This window comes from Carya illinoinensis, chromosome 16 (genome assembly GCF_018687715.1).
Source record: "Carya illinoinensis cultivar Pawnee chromosome 16, C.illinoinensisPawnee_v1, whole genome shotgun sequence".
Lineage (NCBI taxonomy): Eukaryota > Viridiplantae > Streptophyta > Magnoliopsida > Fagales > Juglandaceae > Carya > Carya illinoinensis.
The window spans coordinates 3,439,816-3,466,756 of NC_056767.1; the positions used below are offsets into that span (position 1 = coordinate 3,439,816).

General features: G+C 36.0%; 1 protein-coding gene and 2 long non-coding RNA genes across 4 annotated transcripts; 1 reads left to right on the forward strand and 2 right to left on the reverse strand.

Annotated features, from left to right (window-relative positions):
• Positions 1–457: 457 nt before the first annotated feature.
• On the reverse strand, positions 458–3,384 carry LOC122298523. 2 transcript variants are annotated; one of them, XM_043108313.1, is made up of 4 exons: positions 2,864–3,384; positions 2,405–2,554; positions 1,405–1,862; positions 458–1,279 (listed from the first exon to the last, which is right to left on the reverse strand). In XM_043108313.1, the coding sequence occupies exons 1-4, from the start codon at positions 3,366–3,368 to the stop codon at positions 602–604; spliced, it is 1,791 nt and encodes a 596-aa protein (XP_042964247.1). In that variant the 5' UTR covers positions 3,369–3,384; the 3' UTR covers positions 458–601. The 2 variants fall into 2 exon arrangements, with proteins under 2 accessions (XP_042964247.1, XP_042964248.1); XM_043108314.1 differs by having other exon boundaries at positions 1,141–1,279; positions 1,391–1,862.
• Positions 3,385–11,491: 8,107 nt separating this feature from the next.
• LOC122298422 lies at positions 11,492–12,107 on the forward strand. Its single transcript, XR_006239410.1, has 2 exons — positions 11,492–11,744; positions 11,878–12,107. It is a non-coding gene; the product is annotated as an uncharacterized LOC122298422 (long non-coding RNA).
• A 4,821-nt stretch (positions 12,108–16,928) lies between these two features.
• Positions 16,929–21,066, reverse strand: LOC122299936. Its single transcript, XR_006239796.1, has 2 exons — positions 17,682–21,066; positions 16,929–17,311 (listed from the first exon to the last, which is right to left on the reverse strand). It is a non-coding gene; the product is annotated as an uncharacterized LOC122299936 (long non-coding RNA).
• Positions 21,067–26,941: the final 5,875 nt, after the last annotated feature.

The following is a 26,941-nucleotide window of genomic DNA, read 5'->3' on the forward strand; positions in this document are numbered from 1 at the left end:
GTACCCGGACCGGATTAATCCGGTTTTCTCAATCCGGATTCCGGCCCGGATTTGACCCGGCCCGAAAACTGGAACCGGGAATCCGGTCCGGATTTTATCCGGCCCGCATGAACAGCCCTAGTGGTGTGGTTAATAAGTTATTGCATGCTATATACCATTAATATTGATTTTAATTGCTATCTTTTTCACGAAAGAGTTATTTATAAGATTGGCTCGGCCACCTTCGAAACTCGAAACTTTATTGCCGTTTAATTTGTTATGTGATTGTGTCATTATGTCCATTCTTATAATAAATAGTCCTTTTGTAGCAAATAACTTACCATAAATACTAATTTTTCTTGTAGTATACATGGAATTTCTTACACAATATTCATGATTGTGACTGATTATTAAGATTATGATGATGGCATCATAGGAAATTCAGAAATATTCAACATATATATATTATATGACAACATCAAATTATCTCTTATTACAAATTAAGGAAAGCACAACGAGAAACACACACACATATGTATATGTATAATATTCACATACGTACACATGAGAAGCCAACATTCCTAACTAATTAATCAACATCAAACTGAAGCCTTGATCGTAATTATTTGGTCAAATTGCATAACTGATGGTTGTCATTCTTTCCGTAGCTAGCTTGCTTCTTGAAAAGCCTTTTATGTGACCGGAAAAGGAAGCTATTAGAACCTAATAACAATGCTGAGCGGAATATATCCAACCAAAGGCCATAATGTAGGATACCAAACAAACTAATTGGGATAGCAGGCGCCGCAACAACTATACTGATTGGAACATTTGGTTTTTTGTCAAAGATCAAAAGACAGGCTGCAGTGAAGGCTATCAGCATGCCCGTTATTGAGAAAAAAAGTGTAGCGTGTCCCAATGCCAACCTATGAGGTAATGATTTGAGGAAATGTTTTTCCGTATACCGTGATGTATGAATTGATAAGAAAACCAATATTGAAGACGAAGAGAATAACATTGCTATTGCATCTGACACGATGAATACCATAAACCAGTTGGTTTCCAAAAATATAGGAATGCCTTTTTCTTCATGGTTTCCACCTGGTACTGTGAAGGCAGCTGGAAAAACCACAGTGGCAATCAATGTTGCCACGAGCATGCATGAGTTTGCCGTGTTTCTCATCCACTTTTCACCATTCTTCTTTAGTTCTTCATGGGTCCTCACAAATATATCCCTAGGCGTTTCTCCATTTTTATCCAGTTGGTTCACATATGACTTTGGCACGATACTTTCTATCTCCTGCACGCAATAACCAATTACTCATAAATTAAAAACTACTGAAAGGGGAGACCAAGCATGCAATACGTGTGCGACAAGAAGAAAAGAATTAGTTGATATGATATTTAAGACCTGTATGTACGTACTTGAAACCACAACAACTCTCGTTGCATTTGAAGGGCTGCTCCTGATATAGTATTCAGTCGATCTGAAGAAGGCAATTCTGCAGCTAATTGTAGCATGTTTTTTCTCCCTTTGGCATCATAGGTCGCAAGGATGCCCTTCAAAACACCTATCTCATATATTAAATTAAAAACATGCTCTTGTCGATGTTTAATAGCAACGTGAAACAAAGTTCCATATTCTTCTTCGTCAACTTGCCATATGAGATGGGGATAAGAGCGTATAAGTATGACTAGAAATTCAACGTTCCCTACTTTTGCTGCTTCAACAACTAGTTTCATATGATTTTGCTGAAGCACATGACTTGACGATAAATATTTGTCGTCTGCAACTCCAAGCTGTTTCAAAAGGCGGTCAACTAATTGATGGGCTGATGCTTGCATCATAGCTTTGTTGCAGAACCTCAACCGACCTCTGAAGCCTAGTTAGAGTTAACGAATTAAATGATTAAATTCACTCATGCATGATAATTACCATCAACCTAAACTAGCTTTCAAGTTCTTATAAGTATGGATATATTTCAATGCTTCAACGTCATATCCATTTAATTATTTGCCAGCATGTGTATATATATATAACCGTCTATATATAGGAGAAAACACAAGCATCCCTACTCAAGGAAGCTCAAGTCAAGGGGATGGAAACAGGAAACAGTAAGTATTAGAATTGTTTAAGACATTTCAAGTACAAAATAGCTTAATTATCTAATCAGATATCATCTCAAGATTTAATAAGACAGAAAAGTACTGTCAATTTAATAAGCTAAACTCTTTAAAAAACGTACTTGCTTAATTCTTCATACACTTAAGGCCAGACACCCGGTAAATTTATACACTTGATTGAAGAAATTATTCCTCCAGTCCAGTTATAAATATATACATGCATGCATACACATACACACACATATATAAAAAAACACACATGACAAGTAAAGTTAATAGTTTGGGTTGGAAATAAACTAACAGGAGTTTAAGCATCTTTCCCATACTGACGGCTGACTTTTGTTGCCAATTATTTCTGAAGGTTTTCTGGACAATATTTCCAATGGTTCCCAAAGAAGTTCCTTCTCTCCAGGTTCTAAGTTTAGAGTATCCAAAATTTTGTGTGCCGTATCTGTTCACAAAAACCAAATTAATATGATCATTTTCTTATATATATATATGGTCAGTCCTGTGAAATTTCTATACATCATATACTTAAAAGTTAAAACTTCATGATCAGGTCAAACAAAAGGTAATGGGTACTGTAAATAATTTTTTCATTGCTATTTAGCCTATTTGAAGTAAGTAACTACCATTTAATTGCTTGATATATGAAGTTATTTAAAATATGTCATATTACACGATTAATAGCATTAATGTTCATTATTAATTGTCTCAAACTGATGATCACAAGTATTGGTGCGTAGGATAGATGACATACCATACAAATCATTGGAAATGGTAGCCTTGAGTAGATTAATGCGATCCACAGAAGCCAAGTCTTCAATAGGAGTCACGGAGTATAAATACGACACCATGTCTCTATTTCCAGTCTCTATTGCGGCGTAAAGTGGTAAATGACGGATGGAATCCTTGGCCTTGGGGAATATCGATGGCAGATTGTTGTTCTTTTTCACCATCGCCTCTGCAATTGTTACTATTTCTGTTTTAGCAGCAAAATAAAGGGCCGTGTAGTCCTTGGCTTTCAATTCTAATTCTTCCGTCTTCATCAATCTCACGAATTTGTTTACAAAACGGGTGCGTTTTACAACTGCAGCAGTGTGAAGAGCTGTATATTGGTCTTTTGTTATGGCAACTCCAAGGCAGTTTGGATAGTTCTGAATAAAAGTTTCAGCAGCAGTCCAGTCATCTTCTAGGATAGCTCGAAGGAGAGGAGCATAAAAGGCAGGAGATTGATCAGATAATGAGATATCACCCTCTTCCATTTTTTCCTCTATCTTTTCTAAGAATATTGAAAAGTAGATCAAGAATTAATACGATATTACATATGAATATATATGCATGAGATGCTTAATTATATATATATATATAGGTGACGATTGCGATTAAAAAAAAAAGAAAAATTAAAATCTCTGAAACAAAAATTAATTTTCTATATATTATAATTAGCAGGGCAATCAAAACTCTAATTACGTACCTTCGCAGTTAGTGTTCGGCTAGCTTCAGAGACTGCTGCATGCGTGTACTCCAAGGAAATGACGAGGTTTTTTATGCTCTCAACCTTGCACGAGAGTTTTGCTACAAAGCGGATTAGATTTATAGATTGACGTCCACGGTCAATATAACATTAATGGACGGATATTATATATTGAAAAATGATATTTACAGTCGTGTAACGTCGTGTTTTTTTTAAAAACAAAATAAATTAATATAAGATTTACATAAAAAAAATTAATTTTTTAATACAAATTTCACTCTTTTCTAAAAACATTACACGGCGCTTGTGCATTACAGTCTTATTATATATAACAATCTTAGTGACTTTAATTATTTATTAACATTTAGAAAGAAAAATATAATTAACTCTCCGCGAAGAAGGATTAATTTATGGTAGTTTTGTCCCTAATTCAATTAATCTTCCGTCGAGTGCATGCAATTCTTGATCCCTTTATGGGAAATCTTATTTTTGGCGCGTTTTCACTCACGTATATTCATGCATTTGATGGAATTTATACATGTATTTTTGCACTTAAAAAATCTTGTAATGTCTCTTTTCTTTAAGTTTTATTTTTTTATAATCTGAGAAATTGTATAAACTGTATAAATTAAATAAAAAAAATAAAAATTGGATTTCTTGGCTTTTTCTTATTTTTTGTAAGCTGTATAAGATGAATTATATAAGACATTTGTATAAATATTGGTGCCATTAGCAGAGCTGGGGTTTTTTTTGTAGTCTTGTAGAGTTGCAAAATAGAGAAATGTTATATATATTTATATGTTTTTTAACATAATCATACAGGTTAATGCATCTATTATTAAAAATTATAAAATTTTAAAGTTTAAATTAAAAAAAATACTAACAAAATGAAATTGATATATACATGCGTATAATAGATAAAAATTAGCAATTCTGCTACAGGCAACCAAGTGATGAAATCATGGCGGAATTGGGAAGGCCACGTCAGCCAAGTTGAAAATAAAATAAAATGAAACTAGAAGAGGAAAAGAGGAAAGAAACATTCATGGGTGTTGAGCTTCTTCATCTGCATCTTTCATAGCTGAAAAGAAAACTAGATTCAGAACTGACTGAAAGAGGAAAGAAACGCAGTGGCACATTTGGTAGCTTCTTCATCTTTGTCTTCGTCTTTCATAGCTAAAAAGAAAGACAAATCAGAACTGCACATTCATCTTCATGGGTATCGTCGTCGGTTACATACGGTCTTCCTTAGCTTCTTGAAGGCTAAGTTGCTACACATTTGGTAGATTTGTGATTAACCTCTGATTCTTAGAGCTATTTTTGGCATCCACATTTGGAAGATCTAAGACATGATTTCACATACACCTTCTACATCCACATTTGGTAAATTTGTGATAAAACCTCTAAGTCTTAAGAGTTGTTTGTTATTGTTAGAATCTTATATATAAGTTGATAATATACTTGAATGTTTATGGGAATGTGGAAGTAATGCAAGAACTAAACATACGTATTGATCAATTCTCATAAATTAAAAATTTCATAGAAATGGAAAAATTTTCAATTATAATGTGATTCAAAAAGTCAAAATGGTAATCATGACATTAATAGGAGATATATGATGGAGGAAGGAAGCAGATGGAGTTTGAGGCTGAAGGATGAGAATGCGGAACTATTGATGGAGTATGGAACTAGATCTTGCAAAGATCAGAAGAGAGAAGAAAGAAATCAAGAGAGGAGAAGGATAAGGCCTAAGGGTTAAGGCAACGTGGATAAGGAGAATGAGCAAGAGAGAAGAAACTTGACTAAAGAGAATAGAAAATAAAAGAATAAAACTCACCGTTTCATTAAAGTAGGACGAGATTACGCACCGATTCTTCCCGCCGGTTCAGCACTTTTCTAAATTTATACCTCGTGAATCGTGATCATTTTGATATGAAGTCACGTCATTCCTTAAACCTGAGCACCAAGGTCGGTTGTTGCGGAGTACCATTTCCACTACCTGACAATTCTGCTTTTTAGAAATGACAGCACCACGAAATTTTGTAAACATATTTTATTCTAAATTTTTTAAATGTTTTTTATTAAATAAATATTTTTTAATAAATATATTAATTTTAAACTTTTAAATAATTTAAAATATATTTTAAAAGTTAATTTATTAATTTTATATGAAATCACATCATTCCTCAAAGTTGACAGCAGTCCAGCATAAGGTTGGTTGTCGCGGAGTCACATCATTTTTGACAATTCTTTTTAAGAGAAATGATAAGAGTTATTTATTTTGCAGCAATCATGATATTTTAAACGGTAGTGACATGATTATTATTTTTTTATTCTCTATATTTTATTTATAGTGGAATTGAAGTTATTTATTTATTTATTTATATTTATTTTAAATATTTTTTAATATTCTTAATTATTAAAAAAAGATTTAAAAAATATATAATTTTACTAATAATCACTTTTTAACTATTAAATAACATAAAAAATAAAAAAATTAAATAAAAATAATAATAAATAAATAGTAAGAGTATAATAACTATATCATTATCCATATTGAAATGGCTATATTGTCTAAATTAAAATACAGAATAAATCACATTAAGTATATATTCTTCTTGTCAAGTTGTTTTTATTAAAGTCTTTTAGACTTAGTGCAGGTTTCAATAATTAGACTTAGTGCGGGTTTCAATAATTAGACTTAGTGCAGGATTCTATTAACAGAGTAGTATTTGATGTAAACTTATACTGTGTTCTTTGTTATATATATAATAGATGAGACCTCCACTGAGATTTATTTTAATTAGAGCGTCAGTGAATTAGAGCGTCAGTGAATTCTTTACCTAGAGATTTCGCATTTGCCATTTTCCATCTTCTTAACTAATTGTTAACCATCACCTACTTACCTAGCTACCTGCATGCAGAGGTCGATCTCCCTTTCCGAAATCCATTTTTTCCTTACGTTTTCTCTCTCCAATCTTCCATGCTCGGACAAAGCATGTTGAATTGGAGTATCATTTTGTGCAAAAAAAGGTGTCGCAAGGAGTTCTTGATGTCCAGTTCCTGTCAAGTAAGGATCAACCAGCTGATGTGTTGACCAAACCTTTAGCTGCAACATGGTTTAATTTTCTGGTAGACAAGCTTCACGTGTTTCCTGTCCCATTATGCTTGAGGGGGCATATAGAAGATAATGATTACCAATTATTGGATAAGACTCAAGATGATCCTTAGACAAGTTGTTGGAAGATGACTCAATACTTAGACTTAGTGCAGGTTTCAATGATTAGACTTAGTGCAGGTTTCAATAATTAGACTTAGTGCAGGATTCTATTAACAGAGTAGTATTTGATGTAAACTTGTACTGTGTTCTTTGTTATATATATAATAGATGAGACCTCCACTGAGATTTAGTGTGGAGCATTATTTTAATTAGAGCGTCAGTGAATTCTTTACCTAGAGATTTCGCATTTGCCATTCTCCATCTTCTTAACTAATTGTTAACCATCACCTACTTACCTAGCTACCCGCATGCAGAGGTCGATCTCCCTTTCCGAAGTCCATTTTTTCCTCTCTCTCTCTCTCTCTCTCTCTCTCTCTCTCTCTCTCTCTCTCTCTCTCTCTCTCTCTCTCTCCCTTCCTACCTTTTCGATTCAAAAGTCTTTGTTAAAGTGAGGACACAAGTTTAACTACGATCCACATGTTATTGCAAATATATTTCACCCGTTTTTCTAATTCTTTCAACAAATTCCAAAACATGAGATTAAGGCACGGTTTAGATGATCAACTGAGTTATGATGCGTTGAGTTATTTATGAATAATAATGAGTTGAGATGCTGAAATGAGTTTTGTGAACTCCATCTAAGTTGAGTACATGTGTTTGAATGTTAAGACGAGTTTATATATATGTATGAGAAGTTGAAAAAGGTTATGGTCTCGTTTGTAAAGAGGTATTGAGTTGAAAAAGGTTGTGAGTCTCATGTGTAAAGAAGTTTTGAGTTAAGATGACTTTAGTTATTTGAGAGTTGAGTATTTGAATGTTAGATGCAATTTAAAATTAGACCAACTGAATTGATTTCAATTTAGTCCAAATTTTATACGGATCTACCCATAACCAATTTTACCACAGTGGTGACAAATAGGACTTGCATTTCTAGCTCTTGGTTTTACGTGAGACGAAACACCCATTTGGACATGTGAGGATTTCTTACCCTTGTCAGATGGGTTAGCCTTCCCATTAGCAATTGATTCACGAACAAACACAGTTTTCCTCTCATTTTTATCAGAGACCCTTGAGGTAGTCGTAGCCTCAGATTTCACTGTATCATATCCTAGTCTACTCTTGTCACTAGGGGGCTTTCCAGAGCTCAAGATTTCATCTAACTTTTGTTTTCCAGTAGAGAAGGGTTTTAGTTTTTCCTTCAGCAAAATTATCTCACTTTCTTGAATTTTAATTCATCTTCCAAAAGCACATTCTTCATTTTAAACTGATAAGCTAGAACAATGGCTTCATTTAATTTGCATTGAAGCTCTTCATTTTCTCGTTTGGTGAAATCTATCTCTTCAATGTGCATTTTGTTAAGTTTTCTCAATTTAACACATTCCTTGTATAACTTCTCATATACTTATTGCAACTCATCTTCATACTCAGATTCATTTCTGGACGTGCTCGATCTCATCATCCGACAAATTTTCACTGCATTGACTTTTGTTATCTACAGAAACAATAAATGCCATCTAGTTGAGATCTCTTTTCGGGGAAGAGTTCTCTGAGGGATCACTTGACTCTGACTCACTCTCACTCAGGGATGCAATCTTTGCTCTTTCTTTTACCTTTTTGTAGTTTGCACATTCCAGGCAAATGTATCCAAAACCATGACATTCATGACACTGCACATTGGATTGTCCGTTGTCTTTATTTGTTCTAGTGTGCTTCTCAGAGTTTCTATCCTTGTTCCTTGAACTTGAGCCTCTGTTATATTTTTCAAACTTTTTCTTCTCTGGACTCTGATTCTTTTTATTTCTAGCCACAAACATTCTCTTGAATTTCTTAGTATAGAATGCTATCTCTTTGTCACTCATAGCCAACTCATCGGATGACTCATCTGACTTCTCTCTAATAGTATTGAGGGCTATGGACTTGTGCTTCTTATCTACAGGAAGAGTATGTTCATATGTTTGTAGGGAGCCCACCAACTCTTCAATTCTCATAGCATCCAAATCTTTGCTTTATTCAATAGCTGTAACTTTAAGGTGAAATCTCTCGGGAAGAGATCTGAGAACTTTTCTCATAATTTTGTTTTCAGGAATTCTGTCCCCTAAATTAAAGTGAGAGTTGACGATATCATTTAGTTTGGCCTAGAAAGCATCAAATGTTTCATCATCCTTCATTCTCAATTCTTTAAAACTAGTGGTCAACATTTGAAGTTTAGAATTCTTTATAGCCTTGGTACCTTCATGGGTAATTTCAAGAATATCCCAAGCCTCTTTGCAATTTTGACACATTGAGATCCGCTTGAACTCTTCCTGGGACATAGCTATGAAGATTGCATTAAGCCCTTTGCTATTCCAACCACACATTTATTTCATCCCTAGAGTAATTTTCCACACTTTTGGGGGTTTGAACTCCCTCAACAATAGCCACTGGTTCTGTCTAACCATTTGTTATGGAAATCTACACTTGTTCATCCATAGATTTTAAGAAGGCTCTCATTCGAACTTTTCAATAAGCGTAGTTGTTTCCATCAAAATATGGTGGGGATGTGAGTGATTGAGACTTATCTATTTAAACCACTACAGCAGGATCACACTCAGGAATTGAATCCTAGCGGAGTGAACCCGCCCTGATACCAACTGAAAAAGCAGTGGTTCTACCAATCAATACACCTAGAGGGGGGTTGAATAGGTGTAATCCAATTTTTTTTTTTGGTCTTTTATAAATCAGTCAAACAAGTAGTTAATAAATGAATCAGATAACACAAATAATCAACACATGCTTTTAATCACGGAGTGGAAACTCATTTGAAGAACATCTTCAAAATCTAAAAGCATTCCGGGTGTAAGACACCACCTCAAATCCACTATAGAAAATAAATTTGTTACAACCAATTTAGAGACACTCACATAACCTTTGTAGTAGCTAAACTTGGCTTGCAACACCACAAGTTACCCACTCGATCTCTACATGCATGTAGTGTCGGAACTCTGACCTTTCTAGAGTTTCCCACGAGAACCTCTCGATCTATGCATCAACAGCAGCTCTAGACTCTTCTGGCCAATGAATATGTCCACTTCAATGGACTTATGTAAATGTTGATTTTGAGTGTGGTGTGGTGGAGATGTGTTTATCCAAGAGAGAATCAACCAAGTGGGGGAGAGGTTGCTCTAAAAAGTTCTTGGAGGCCCTTAGGGTTTTTGCTCTAATTCTCCACACCATAGAACAGAAGAGAGCTGTTCTATTTATAGTCTTAAGTAAAAGAGGCGCTCAAAACTCTAAATTTTAAATGATTTGGAATATTGGCTTGAGCGAAGTGTCGAGCGAGAGTCAAGCGACCCAATTTATCTGAGTTCACTCGAGCGCCATGTTGAGCGAGGGTCGAGCGACATAATCTGTCTGAGTTCGCTCGAGCGCCATGTTCAGCGAGGGTCGAGCGATCAAATTTGTCTGAGTTCGCTCGAGCATCATGTCGAGCTAGTGTCGAGCGACCCACTCTGTATGGGTCTCGCTCGAGCACTAGTCGAGCGAACTCTCTGTTTTGAGCTCTACTTGACCAATGATGAGTACACTTCAATCCTTTTCAAGGTATATCGCTTCAACACTTGTTATAACACTATTTTACACAGGTTTTCACAAGAATATAATGTCAATCAACTTATTTTTCCCTCAACAAACTCTTTCGAATTGGATGCTCATTGTATACTATAAACTCTTTCTGAGTTTGTAGTAACAACTACAATGTTGTCACATGTGACAACATGCATTAAAATTATATAAACTTGCACTATTTATTATTTTTACTCGAGTTGGTTAATTCATTGGCAAACTCAAAGTCTCAATTATTTAACTCAAGTTGATATGATCAGTTTTATAAGTGAAAGAAAGTTGATATCATCAGTTTTTAATGGCCATATTAAAACCCCAAATTAATAGACAAAATGGAGCATCCAACATGTTCGTCGAAATGCAAATTATTATATCATGCTAGCTCATTAGCTTGCCAAATGGGCTGTTGATCGAAAACCAATGGATTGGAAATATCCACATTGATTATTTGCCCGGCCACACATCCTGTTTTAATAGGAAAATGTTAGTGTACCCCTTGATCTTGGGTTTGACGGCTAGTACTGTATATTGTTTATTTTATTTTATTTTTAAAATATTTAAAAAAGTTACTACTAATGAATTCGTTTTTTTTTTTCAAATGTTTAAAAAATGCTTTTAAAAAATACAAATTGAACTAGCAGTTATGCCCAGTAGTAAGAGTTGGGCGATATAGTAGCACCATCCATTTGGATATAAAAAATGCTAAGTTGCACCCAAAGTGACCTCTCATGCACTTTGACCGCTGGTGCAAATATAAGTGTATTTTTTTAATATTTTAAAAAAATTTGCATTAGCGGTCAAACTGAAAAGTTACTCTAGACTCTCCCTTTAGATATTGGCAAATTGATGTTAATGAAACAGCTAATCGATAACTTGGATTAGAGTCACTGTGTACTAAACAGCTAGCTGGTCATGTTAAACTTAATACAAGTTGCAGCCAGTGCCTTTAAGCTGAAAGTATCTGCTCTCCTCATTTTTCATTGCCCATTGAATATATGTGTAGCCTTGCTAACCTTAAAAGTTGGCATTTGCCCTTCTCCATATATATTATCTACGGGAAATGCTACTGGCCCCGCTCTAATGTCCCGCTTTGATATCCCGCTCGACGTGGCCTTCCACGTTTGACAATTTTATTCAATTTAAAATACAAAGCAACAGTATTTTATTTTATTCATTTTCCTTCTTCTCCCGTGCATCGCCACAGCGTTTACAATTTTTTTTTTCTCTCCAGCCCCCATCGACTTCGCCCTCTCCAGACCCACCATTTCGTCGTCCCCAACCCCACGAGTTCGAGCCCCACCAGTTCAAGGTCCCCTCTCAGCCATCTCTGATGGAATCTCCAAGGTAAATTTTTATTTTTTTATTTTACCTCAGCTTCCCCTACGGATTCCACGGGTTTTTTTTGTTTTTTTTTTTTAATTTTTATCTTTTCATAACAATACATTGATTCCACGGGTTTTTTTTTATGCCCCTATAGGACAACACTGTGGAGGCTTTCCATCGGGACTTCAGTGTTTTTTGATTGGTAGACGCCATAAGACAAACTTGTAATCTTGGGATTTTATATTGTAATCTTGGGATTTTGTTGAACCTGTTTTTGTATTGACGTGTTTAGATCATTAATTGTAATCTTGGGATTGTATTGAACCTGTTTTTGTAATCGTCATTTTTGTATATCAACGTTTGTGGGCAGTGACCATTGCAATCGAGAGATGGTACCGAGAGACCATGCACTAGCGTTTAGATTAGAGAGTTAACAAAATTGGGGGTGTGTGAAAATTGTAATGCCTGCTGTGAAATATTCGGACAACATTTCATTTTCACAAACATTTCAGTTTTCACAAGCATTTTCACAAACATTTCAATTGCAATCCCTGTTTTCACAAATGTCTCCATTATTCCATTTCCATTCCCTTAGTACAATACATTGATTCATAGTAAGGATCATAACAATACATTTGCAACATAGCTTAAAAGAAAAAAGGGATAAGAAGGAAAAGGGATAAAGTAGAATACTGTTGCTTTGTGTTTTAAAATGAATAAAATAGTTAAATGTGGAGGGCCACGTCTAGCGGGATATCAAAGCGGGATATTAGAGCGGGGCCAGTAGCATTTCCCATTATCTACTAATTGACAACGATCACCTACCTACCTACATGCAGAAGTCTCCCTTTCCCGAAGTCCGCGATCCTTTTTTTTTTTTTTCTTCGATCCTTTACAGATTCAACAGTCTTTGTGAAAGTGAGAACAGGCATACGTTTCCACATATTATTGCAAATGTATAATATCGGGTGATGCTACATCCACAGGCAGTTTCCACCCTTTTTTGTCCACCAAATGGTGTAGTTTTTTATTTTATTTTTCAAATATTCTTTAAATCTCTTTAAACATTTTTAAAAATAAAGAAATTACAAAATCAGTAAAAATTACTTTCTTAATTATTAAGTAAAAAAAATTTAAAAATAATTCGATACAAAATATCGGTACAAAATCTAGCTTGGTGGTTCTATAACCATTTCTCTATAATATATTTTACCCGTTTTTCTAGTTTCTCTCTACAAATTCCAAAACAGGAGATCAAGCATATATATATCAGAAAGATCAGTATACGGATGCAGGCGATCATCCAATCAAATGCTATAATCAAACAAATGCTTCGAATAAAGAAAGACCAAGAATAAAAGGTCAGCACTTGTGGCATGCAAGAATTAAAAAATGCTGCGAATAGACAAAGACCAAGACGATGGGCAACCTTCCTCGTATATACCATGTTCGTCGGTGGTGCACGTAAGGGATAAATCTACCAGCCCAAGATGGAAGGCCCAGTCCACTAGAACGCCACCACCATACAAGTGGGAGGAAAGGACAAAAGTGAAAACCTAAGGAGAAGAGGAGGTGGCAGGAAGAGAGGAAAAACGAGAGAAAAGGGCCAGACACGCAGTGAAGTCGGGTAGGAAAAAATGGACGAACATAAAGCTAGATTATTCATCTACCAGACAGGAGCTCAATAAAGGGATAAGATTGACTAAAGTGGGGGACGACTTAACAAAGGGGAAGAGAGAGCTTATTCGACCTCCTAGGGAAAATTCCATTTTTAATTTCTCTAGATTAAAGGAGTTCTGAATATTCCATTTGTATTATAAGATACAAGAGACTATAAGAGACTGTAAAATATTTTTATTATAGTGGATTTGCTCTCCAAATGACCTATGGATGTAGGCTCTTTATTAAACCGCATAAATCTGTCATGTTTCTTCCGCTCTATTTAAATTCACTGTATTTATATATTTTATATTCATTGCTATGGATATACATACGGACACTATACCGCCGCTATAGACTGGTGTTATCGTGGACTTTAGATGACACCAATCGATATTGAGTGATAATCATGGGCCAGAAATAACTCTTTCTCTCATTCTGTCATGTGAGAGAATTTAGGCATTAATAGTGCATGTGTTGAGTTCACCTTCAAATTAACGCGGTCATGATCAAGAAGAGGGGAAAAAAAATAATAAAGACTGCACTTCCGATATCCTAATTACGTAAGTTTCAATAGGAAAAGATAAAGAAGTCGCCCATGTAGTTTTATATATATAAATTTAATGCGTTTTGTAATTCTCAACTGCATCCTCTCTCGATCTGGACCTAAGAATCATATCAGCAATTTAATTGGAGCCAACCTCGTCCTTTTCAGATAGAATTAAAATAAATACAGAAAATGAAAGTGGGGGCGAATGCTAATTTGAAGGTTAGGCTAATTCATTTCCAATGGGCAAAGAAAAGTAGTGAGAAGAAGTTTCCAATTTCCAACTGCATGCCGGAGGTGAGTAGTACTAGGGGATCGGTTTTCAACTTTCTCAAAACTAAGATTCTAGTTTTCATGTTTTTACAATTCTAAGACCTCTGTCATTTTCCTCTAGAAAAATAGAACGAGGGTTGCATCAGTGTGTCAGCTTTCAATTAGTTGATGAGGATATTGATCCCAATTATTAACCAAACAAAGACTAACATCACGTGGATATTTAATGTTTTTTGTGATTTAATTAACATCACGCAACATGAATGAGGAGCAAGCTTTTAATCACATGGTGAGACAATGTTGCAATTTTGAACAACCTGTACATATTATATATATATATATATATATATATATATTGTACGTGCTTATTTATATAATATATAAAACAACTGCTTTGGGACAGTAGTACTATCAATTTAATAAACTACATTATTCTTGAAAAAAAAAATGCTAGTTAATTCCCTCATTGCTCCCTCAAAATTACCATTAATGTATTGAAAATTACTAGAAATAGAAAGGATCTACAAACTGATGTGACACATTACCACCTCAGTTTGAGTTAATTGTTTGTATTTTTATTTTTACCCTTTCCCCTTCCCCCTTTCCCCTCCCCCTCCCGGGCTCTACCTTTTCCAAACCCTTGTGACCAGCCCTAGATCCATGAGCAACATAAATTTTTCATCTCTCTCTCTATCTCTCCTCTCTACTTCCCGTTGGAACCCACACGATCAGCATCAATGAAGTGAGTTGGTACCCACGAATTTACCGAGTTAAGATCTAATTTTTTTTTTTTTTTGTCTATAAATAAATATACTCTATCTTGGTTTCATTGCTTGGTACCCACGGATTTATTGAGGAGTTAGTGTTGAGATTTGAAGAAAAAAAATCAATTTTACATGAAGAACTGTGTCAAATTGATTGGAGAAGGTATCCTGAGTTTAGAGGGCCCTTACCGTTTTAGTCCTCCCATGAATTTCAATTGGATACTTTTTGTGATTTAGTTGTTCCCTATCTATCTTTTGTTTGACAAAATGTTGGTTTGATTGGATGATTATGGGAAAAGTTGGTAATTTTCTCTATACGTCTTTGGATGATGGTCAAAACGTTGAGGACACGTCAGAAAACTTAGCAAGGGCAATGGCAAACGGAGAAAAAACAAAATAAAAACAAAAGAAGGAAGAAATACCTTAAGCACCAATGAACGGGGATAGGAATGCAAGGGGACGGCGTGGGGGTGCAGAGGACGACGCTGGGAACGGAGAATCAGAACTTAACTTGGGGGAGGGGTCTGCATGAGAGACTAAAAAAAAAAAAACTGAATTGTGCCACGTTAGTTTGTGGGGTCTCAAGATCTTTGTGTGTCTCTAACAATCCTCTAACGTTTTGAATTTTTTTAAAAATGATTAAAAATATTACCACTAGTGTATTTGTGTATATATATTTTTTAATATTTTAAAAAATAAAATAAAAAACACACAAAAAAACTAATTTAAACTAGTGGTAACTTTAAGAGTGCAAAATTAGATCAGGGTTTAGTAGCAGCACCTAAAAATACACGCCCTTTCCCTTATTTAAGGGAATATATTTTGTCTCATATTTTTTAGTTAAAATCTGGAGGTCTTCGTCAAGAATCTATAAGCCTATCTCTGAAGGAGGATTGGGAATTAGGGGATTCACGGAAATTCAACATGCAATGTACGTATATGAAATTAGCTTGGCAATTAATGTCGGACTCTTTATGGTGAAGGTTCTTCTTGGCTAAATATGTTAGACAATGTCATGTTTCCTTGGTATCTAGACCATCAAATGGGTCTAGATTATGGAGGTCAATAGTTTCGGTAATTCCTGAAGTTTGTGAACAAATGAAATACAAAGTGAGAGAAGGCCAACTCTCTTTCTGGTTTAATAGATGATTCTTGGTGAGTCCTTTGTGCGTGATGGTTCATCCAGTTGTACGTCCGAGACTACTTATTAAAGAAGTGTGGATTGAGATTGATTGGAACATGGAGATGTTAGTTCAGTTAGTGGGTAAGGAGATTGCTGGAAGATGTTTTAAGGAGTGTTCGAGCTGGTCGGCAAGGTAATGATGTTTTAATTTGGAAGGCAGCCAAAGAATGTTCTTTCTCTTCAGCTAGTGCATGGGAGCTGATTCGAGTTAAGGCAGCCTTCTCATTGGCATGACTATATTTGGCACAAACTTCTTCCTAAGAAGATCTTAGTTTGTATGTGGAGAGCTCATTTTAATTGCTTATCAGTGGATGTTAAAGTGCAAACTTGGGGAGTTGCTTTAGCCTCTAGGTGTGATCGTTGTGCGAATTCACATGAGGAGGCTTTGGATCATATCTTTGCTTCAGGTGAGATAGCTACTAAGGTATGGAGGTCTGCTTTAGTGGCGCTTGGTGTTTCATGTATGCAGGCTGTAATGTTTGGTTTGCAGAGGAGATGTAAGGTAAGGATGGAAGGTGTTTATGAGTCTGCAGAGAGTGTATGAACTAGATTTTAACAAGAAGGAACGTGTGTAATTTCTGATTTGTTGGCTTTGATCCTTGAAAGCAATGAAAACATTGTTTAGAGAAGTTTTATATTTTTAGACAAATAAACCAAGCAAAGCTTAAAAAGGAAGGACAAATTTGAGTAATTTTATCTAACATATTAATTAATAAACTATATTTAGTAATGCACTTGCTAGTTTTTAAAATTTTTTAATTATAAAGAAAACAAGTCCAAGCTCGCACATTGTGCTTGCTATATGCATCATAGAATCATCTTACAAGAGAGCTTCGATAGTCCTAATTAATAAAAAGTAGCAGCTTTCATATAATAATTAGTAGCAGCCCACCACTCTTGGGTTTAAAAAAACCAACATTATTCTGAGCTAATTAATGAAGATCACGTTGAGGCCTTGATCATAATTTGGTCAAATTTCACACCGAGGAATTCCATGGTTGGCTGTAGGACTGCTCAACTGGGTTGGATTTTTTTTAAAGCTTGGTCTGGAACCTGGATCATGTGATTATGTCTAGTTTGGATGTTGTCATTCTTAATTTCCGAAGCAAGTGTTGCTCGCAGCTTGGAATTGAAAAGCCTATTGTGTGACCTGAAAATGAACCTGGACCGAAATATATCAAACCAAAGGCGATAATGTAGGATACCAAACAAATAAATTGGGATAGCTAGTGCCACAACAAATATTATACGGATTGGAACACTTGTTTTGCTTTTAAAGACCAAAAAACAGGCTACAATGAAGGCTATCAACATGCCTATTATTGAGATTAAAGGCATAGCTAGTCCCAACACCAACCTAAAAGGTAATGATATGAAGAAATCCTTTTTTGCATTGCATGATGTGAGAATTAACAAGAAAATTAATATTGAAGACGAAAAGAATAACATTAAAACTACATCTGATACGAAGAATATTGTAAATCAGTTGCTTTCTAGAAACATAGGAATGCCTATTTCTTGATTGTTGCCACCTGGTACTGTGAAGGCAGCTGGAAAAACCATAGTGGCAATTAGTGCTGCCACGAGCATGCAAGAGTTTGTTGTGTTCCTCATCCACTGTTCACCATCCTTCTGTAGTTTTCCATGGGTCTTCACAAATATATCCCTAGATGGTTTTAGTTTTCCATGGGTCTTCAAAAATACTCCTACCAGGAATGAAAGCCCCTTGTTCGGGGGAGATCATCCTTGGCAGAAACTTTGTTTAGCACATAACCAAAATTTTTTAGAAAACTGCTAATAGGATGGAATGTATCAAAACTTCTCAGTTCCTTCACCTTAGGACTAAGTACAATATAAGAAGCCAAGTAAAACCTCGTCAAATAAGAACCACAAAAAAAAACCCTCGTCGCCTCCACCACATCTTCTTTAATCAAATCCCAACAAGAAGAATAAAAAGCAGATCCAAACCCATCTAGGCCTAGATTACTTTGATGAGGAATAGACAACATCGCCTCCTTCACCTCCTCCTCAGAAGGAGGACCACAAATCTCCTCATTGTCAGCCAACTACAAAACATGTTGAATGAGAGAAGCCAATTCTGCTGATTCCCTTGACACCGAGTCTAATAAAAACTGCTGAAAATATCTTAGAGCCCCATCATGCACCTCTTCTTGAGTTCCCAACACCGTCCCATCTAATAACACCATAGAAGAAATAACCGAAGTTTCCTCCTATGATTAACTGCTACATGAAAGAAGTTAGAATTGTTATCATCATCTACAAGCCATTTCTTCTTAGCAAGCTGAGACAGTCGAATATCGTCCCTCTTCTCCCAACAATCAAGTTCCATTTTAGTAGCAATAAAATTAGCCTCCAATTCAGCTGAAAAATCACGTTGCAAAGATTGTTCAATTCTCTCCAATCTCACCTCTAGCAGCTTAATATTGCATCCCACCCTACCAAATGTATGTAAATTTCAATACCTCAAAGCGACCTTTGTTTTCTTCAATTTAGCAGCCAACTTCCAAAGGCCTGCGCCTACCACCTCTTCTGACCACACATTAAACACAACTCTTAAAAGATTCATAAGTGCACCACACATATTCTGGAACAGAAAAGGAGCCGGTCTATATCTAACAGCCTCCCTCTCTAAATGTAGCACCATCGGCCTATGATCTGACGTCTTATGGGACAAATAATCAAACTAAGCAGAAGGAAAATCAGAAAGAAAAAAAGAATTACTCACCACCCTATCCAAACGTGCCCAAGCTTGTGACAACCCTTGATGGCCATTGCACCAAGACATATGACTACCACCATAACTAACCTCCATAAGTCCATAATAATCCAAACAATTATTAAAATCTGCCATAGTTGAAAGGGATCTTGGGTTACTACCAATTTGCTCATTATCTGCCCTAATAATATTAAAATCACTCATAATAACCCAAGGATAATCCTCCTAACGAACATTTTGCAAGTCTTGCCACAATTCTCTTCTTTCAATTTGTGTACATTTTGCATAAACAAAAGAAAGAAAAAATTTCCTAGTATACATGCTTACCCATCCAGTAAGCATTTGATATGAAAAATCGGCAACTTCAAAATCATATGAATGACTCCAAAATAACCGCAATTTACCCCTCATAGCTTGTGTTGAAATATAATTCTCAAACTCTAGAAATGCTGCCAACCTAGGCATACAACCCTCGTAAGCAAAAGGCTTTGCAATAACTACAAATTCAACTTTGTATTTTCTTAATACTTTTCAACCTCAATCTAGACCTTCTTAATCCCCTGATATTCCAATATAAAATTGAGAACATCATAAACTCATTTTTGAAGTACGGGTCGAGACCTGTTGAGATTGTCGCACACCATTAGAATTCAAACCTTTCAACTTTTTTCCTAAAGGCTGGATCTCTGTATCTGAATTGTAAATCTTCTTATCTGCACATTTCAAAACCCTCATCTCTTCCTCCCCATCTGATTGAGCAAACCGAGTTACCTCACTCACATGCACATCATTCTTATCACTAATCAAAGGAAAAGAGCTTTCTAACTCAAAAATAGCTGAAATCATATTTGAATTACCTGCCTTTTCCGAATCTTCTACAACCTGATCTTCATTCACCATAAGCTCCCCTGCAATCGGATCAGGCAACACTACCCCATTAGTAACCTGTAATGCCTTTTCAACAACAACCTCATCAGCTATTACATCAACCAACCCCCACACTAGTCTGAGAATTTTTCAAAGGATCCATATTCCCCTCGCTGCATTGGATTTCCGGCATCTACCTATCCTACTCTGCATTCCCCTATTCCTGATCAATTTCCCCTCCTCAATCTCATCAACCTTACCCTGCAAGGAACACATAGCATTATTACCAAATTCCGCCATATCCTTCCCCTTAGTAATAGATCCCCCAGTTTGCAAAACCAACTGGTCTGGCACTGTCTCTAGCCCTCTCTGTTTTTCCTTACACACTTTTTTCTGGCTATTCTTCTCCTCCTCCTTACCCCTTACCACAAACTTCTCTCCCACAAGGTAGACCACTGAAGTATGACCTTGCCGGCAGCACTTTGAAGAATAAAAACCAACCTTTTCATATCTAGCTTCCTGCCAAATGGATACAACCATTGGAAAATCCAAAACAGGCTCAGCCATAAGATCAATTTCCACACAAATGGGTGCCCTTGATGCTCTCGTCCCGTTCAACGTTGCATTGTCAACCCCCAAAAAAGGCCCAAACCTAGTAGCCAGAATCTAAAGACAATCCATTCTATACATATGCAATGGTAATCCAAGAAGGAAAATCCATTGCGGCGCAGTGTCCAAAGGCTCCTTCTTCAAATCAAATTCTTTCATCCATCGGAACAGCCTAAACACACAACCATCAATGGCCCTACCTTCCTGTGCCCAAGCATGAATAAAATCCCTTTCATTGTTCATCTGCACCAACACATGGTGCTCATCCATAAAAGAAATCATGGGAATTTCATTCAAACCCCAAGATTTAATCACCACAAGTCTGATTTTATCCATAGGAGGCCGAGTTCTCAGAAATTTCAAAACAAAGGCATGATGAAAATCCACAGCAACCTTAATCATCTTAGACTCAGAAAAACTAAATCCTTGCTCACCATCAACATCCACCGAAAATCGCATGGAAAATTTGAATGAATTCAACGAAGCAGAAGAGGAAAGCATCAGAGCTTGTGAGTAAGACTTCACAAGCGGAGCTTCTACGTCGGAGGCTATCCCTGCCGGTGAAGAAGTCACCAGAGGGGTAGGGAATGCCGGCGACGCCTAACCCTAGATGAAAAAATGGAAACAGAATCACAAAAGACGATACTTAAAACAGGGACAACCATAGAAACTTAAATTGCATCAGACTCTTGGAATATAATGTATTAAATATGTTCCATCTACTTTATAATTTAAGAGTATATCTTCACGCACTTAAGGCTGGGCACTTGGTAAATTTATATATTTTATTTATCAAGAAATTCCTCCAGTCTAGTTACAAATACACATGTATACATACATATAAATAAGTACTACTAGGAATCTCAATATACTTTACAACCCTAGTGAGAGAAACTCTCCCTTCTCTCTAGGAAAAGTTTCAGGAAACGCCGTTTTGAGGGAGGTGGAGTTTCAGCTCCTCCCTCCCTCCTCCATCGTCTCTTTTCTATTTTTCCTTTAATAATAAGCTGTTTGGCTGTGTTGATGTCCTTTGGAAGGCTGATGACCAGCTGCTTGGTGCCGAGCTCCATTCCTCAACAAATCACCCAACTGGGCGGAGAGATATTCCATGGTGGAGGTGGAGGTTTTTCGGCTTCGAATGGCAGGTGTTCCTGACCGGTTGGGTTCGGTCTTCTGAGGGGACAGTTTTGAGAGTTAAGGTGTGGGCTGGTCATGGAGGTTGCCCTTGGAGATGGACTTAACTTGCTGGTTGGGGTGCTTTCTACGGGTTATAGGACCTCTGTTTTATCCATGGAAAACAGAGGATTGTTTGGGGACGCATGCCGAGATGCATGGAGGGGATAAAGCTTTCCGGGGTGGATCTCGGGCGCAGCTCACGGTGGTTGTCTTCATGGATGGTGTTTGGTATTTTAAGCAACGCAGTCAAACGGTGGTTTTGTTCTTCTGTTTTTCTGCTTTCGTGTGGTTCGTTTTGTTAAGAGTGTTCTGGTTGTTCGGAGATCTATGTTTTTTCGGAGAGCTGTTCTTAGTCAATCGGTGAATAAGCTCCTGTTGCTCTTTGCATGGATGTCAGAGATATCTGGTTTTGCTTTGTTCTGGTTTGGGATGTCTCTGGCTTTGTCTCTGTAAGTCCAAAAATGGTGGTTGCCGATTGGAGTACCGGTAATGCGAGAGGTTGAAGGCAATGGGGCTGGATACCTGAACCAGGAGGTGGGGGATGGTTCGGTGCTGGGAAGAGGGCAGGGACAGCAGCATACCAGAGCAGATGGAGAACGTGCATACCGCATGGGTATTCGGCGTGGGCAGTTAGTGGAGTGCGTTGTACTTTTTTCTTTTTTTGTCTTTCCGTTAGGATATGTTAGTGGTTTTTATTTGTTGCACTTTTAGGTTAATGAAAATAATTTGAAATGAGCAATTCCCTTTCCTCTTTGGAGGAGTAGGGTAGTGAGTCCCTTTCCTCTTTGGAGGAGTAGGGTAGTGAGTCCCTATCCTCTTTGGAGGATTAGGGTGGAAATCCCCCTCCTCCGGTGGAGGGTGGGGGGAAATGAGTTTGGTTTTCTCGCAGACAAGTCAAGATGGATATCTCTGTATTTTACAGAGTCTCGCATCTCAGAATGACTGTGTCATTAGAGAGTTTTTTTGAAGTTTTTAGACAGTGTCTGGCACAATGAAAGTTGTGTGCAGAGGAACTTATAACCGTTGTGTAGTTGACTTGTAATCGGGTTTTGCATCCGGATTCATAGGTCACAGCTGTAAACTTCCTTCATTCATGAATTAAATTGAAGTCTATTTCAAAAAAAAAATAATAAGTACTACTAGATACACAGAAGTACTAAAGTTATTTATTTATTTATTTTTATAAAAACGCATATTGCATTCATTGAAATTGGGCATTACAATCTGAACTTGCAATTCACATTATAAGCCAACTTACAACTTTAAACGATCCCCAGTACACACAAGTGACTGACATGGCCTAGCCCTTGCTGCTGTATTTCCAAACTATTGTTTGAGAGACAAACACCACTCTATCAAAAATAGAGTGTAAGCAACTTCCTATTCGTTCAAATGAACGAGGTAGTATACATTCTACAGACTAAAAGTCCTAGGGAACAACTCTTCAGACCTAATGTTGAAGAGACTTGTAATTTTATTATACTAAAAACATAAACCAAACAGAGATTAAGCTAAAAAAACCAAAATAGCGAAACATAAAGCACTAGCAAGGGTTGTATAGGAGCGTGGGATCCACGCGCCGCCCTTGGAGCATGAAATGACGGTCAACTCCTGAGAAAACGGAGCCCCGATCCTAGATAAGCCACGCGTGGCGACTGAAACGTATCCTTGGCAGCGGCATTTGAACTTCATTCACCTTGCTACGGATGGTGCGTGCTATCCACTCGCCACCGCGTTCGGTGAACTTCTTCTCCCTTCTGACAAATCGGCACATTGGAAAGTCCACTGTGGTGCGTGTGGATGCCGTCGAACTCTGGAAGCCAACAGATCGAAACATCTCGACCAAAAACGCTGGAACCAAACCGAAAGAAAAAACTACTAGCGAAACAATGAACGAAAGGGAATAGGATGAAGAGAAATAGAGGGGAAGGGGCTGGGGAATGGGAATGGAAGGGAGGACAAAGCTCCTCCCCCCTAGTTCAGCCACACTAAGGTTTGAGAACTCTTTCTAGATAGAAGGTAGAGAGAAAGATAAAGAGCATCCAGAAGTACTAAAGTTATTAGTTTGGGATGGAAATAAACTAACAAGAGTTTAAGCATCTTTCCCATACTGATGGCTGACTTTTGTTGCCAATTTCTGAAGGTTTTCTAGCCAACATTTTCAATGGAAACCAAAGATATTCCATCTGATCTTTAGGTGCGAACTTTAGCGTATCCAGAATTTTGAGTGCTGTATCTGTTCATAAAAAATAAAATAAAAAAAAAAAGAAAAAGAAAAAAAGATCATTTTCTTATATAATATGTGTGTACACGTGTTAAGTCTTGTAAAATCTCTATTATATATGATACACTTTTTAAGAATTAAAACTTCATGATCAGGTCAAACAAAAGGTAATGGGTATTGTAAATAATTTTGTCATTTTCATTTATCGTAGCTTGTTTATGTAATTGCCGTTTAATTGGTTAATAGATGAAGTTATTTAAAACGAATCGTAATTAATTGTCTCAAATCGATTATCACAAGTATTGATGCGTAGGAAGACGTAGCCTTAAGGAGCCAAGTCTTCAATACGAGTTACAGAGTAATATAAATACGACACCATGTCTCTATTTCCAGTTATTATTCCACGTAAAGCGGCAAAACTTGGATGTCATTCTTGGGGATCAATGGCCAGATTGTTGTTCTTTTTCAACATCTCCTCTGCAGTTGTTACGATTTCTGATTGAGCGGCAATGTCAAGGGCTGTGTAGTTTCCGTTGGTTTTCAATTCTAAGTCTTCCGGTGTCCTTAATTTCACGAGTTGTTTTATAAAATGGGTGCGTTTTGCAGCTGCAGCAAAGTGAAGAGCTGCCCTAGCCTTCCTCTTTTGTTATGGCGACTCTAAGGCAGTTTGGAAATTTCTGAATAATAGCTTCAGCTGCTTTCCAGTCATCTTCTAGGACAGCTTCAAGGAGTTCAAGAGTATGAAAGGCAGGAGATTGAGATCATAATGAGATGTCACCCTCTTCCATTATTTTCCTTGATCTTTTCTAAGAAAGTTGAAATTTAAATTGTTAATACGATATTAATTATGTTTGCATGGGTAACGATTCAATTAACAAAAAAAAAAAAAAAAAAACAGAAAAAAAAAATTCTCTGAAACGTAAATTAATTTTCTATATATACATGTTGAAAATTAAAAGAATTAATAAAAATCATGATATATATTACTGATTATGATTTTTGAGCCAATATTATAATTAGCAGGACTATATATGGCCAGAAACTGCTAAAGTACCTTCGCTATATAAAATCCGTACATATGTTGAATTTTAAACTTTAAAATTTTACTCTAAAGAATTTTTGAAGCAGAAAGTTAAAGAAAAGAAATCGGGGAACAACACTTCTAATATTCTAGCTTCAGATCTAGAGAGACTGCGTGTACTCCAAGGAAATGAGGTTTTCTATACTCTCAACCTTGCACCAAATTTTTACTAGAAAGTGGATTATATTTATAGATCCACATCGTCTGGCCACCATTAGAATACAGAAGAAAACACATGATTGATTCTTTAACCCAAGTATTTTGGAAGCTTTCCTTCTTCTAAAAAAATTGTTTTGAAAAAAGTAATGATACACATATAATAATTTTTACAATACTTTTCACAATCATGTTTTAAATTGAAAGTATTTCTGTAAGATGATATTATTTTTATAAAATAATCATTATTTAAAATATAATTGTGTAAAAGAGTTTGTAGAAAGGATTGTGGGATTATCATTGGCCACAATTGTAGTAACTTTTGAAAACTTGTGTTTAACTTTTAGGATTTGAAAAAGTTGAATTGAGATTTGAAAAAGTTAAATTGTTTATTATATTTTGTATGTGAATTTAGAAACGTTGTAATAATTATTAAGGTCCCGTTTGAATGTTGAGTTGAGTTGAGATGAGTTGAGTTTTTTATGAATAATAGTTAGTTAAGATGATGAAATAGGTTTTGTGGGATCTACCTAAGACTAGATATATATATATATATATATATTATAATGACTATATTATCCAAATTAAAATACAGAAGAAAACACATGATTATTGATTCTAATTTAGCCCAAGTATTATTTTGGAAACTTGTCTTCTTCTCCATATGTTTCATTAAGTCTTCTTTCTATTCACGAGGTTTAGCTGTTAATTCACTGTATATAAGGTAAGTTTCTTTGGATATGAAAACGTTGAGATTTGAGATTTTTATAATCGTTGAGAAATTGTCATGTCCACGTGATATTATTATTAGATAGAACATCCCCTCCCACCCAATTATCAGACAGAAAGTTTACTTGATAGTGGGCTCAAGCGAAGTCTAGATAGAGAGTTCGCTCAACTTTGCACTAGAGTAAAAACTAAACAGAGAGTTCACTTGATGGGCGCTCGACACTCTACTCGAGTGAATGTCGTAGAAAAGTGCGAATTAGAGTTTCCAACGTATAACCCTATAAAATAAATATACTTATTTTGTATAGTACAGGCGTTTTCAATAGTGAGAAATATCCCCAACGTGTATCTTGTGATTCCTCAACATGATAAAATCCTCTGCAGTTACGTGGATATAGGTACGTTGTCGAACCACATAAACTTGTGTTGGTGATTGATTGCTTGATTATTTCTTATTTACTTTTGCTTTATTGTCATTGTTTTCACAACATGGTGAAGCGAAGGGATCGATCGATGGTCCTGCTGGAAATACATATGGATTTCTTTTGTGATTTATGACTGATTAAGATTACGAGCATAACATCATAGAAAATTCAAAATATTTAACAACATATTATAAACATATATATATACATATATATATACGCACATATAAATAATGACAAACATCATAGAATTATCTTACAAGAGAGTTTTGAGAGTCCTAACTAATAAAAAATAGCAGCTTTCATACAATAATTAGCAGAGACCAATACCCTTTTCTTTTTTTTTTTTTTTTTTTAAGAAGAGCCAAGTTTATTAAAAAACAAATCATCACTTATGGCGGAAGAAAACCATAGTAACAGAAAGACACTTGGGGGCATACAAAAAATACCGCTATAAATTAACTAGCCCAAAGCCAAGTGTTAAAAAAGACAGGCCAAACAAAAACCAAAAGAAAACTACCACATAACACAAGACATCCAAACAAAAGCCAACCTGCATAAAACCAAGACAACTAAAAAAAACCAAACTGATGCACTTATAAAGACCAAACAAACACCTTGTTAAAGCCTATAAACAAATAGCCTGAAGACCAACTTTATCAACTTTCAGAATCCCTTTTAGCAAATGTGGCAGCAGCCCAGTACCTGGGGGTTCTAAAACACCAACATTATTCCTAGCTAATTAATGAAGATCACACTAAATAGTCTTGATAACAATTTGGTCGAAT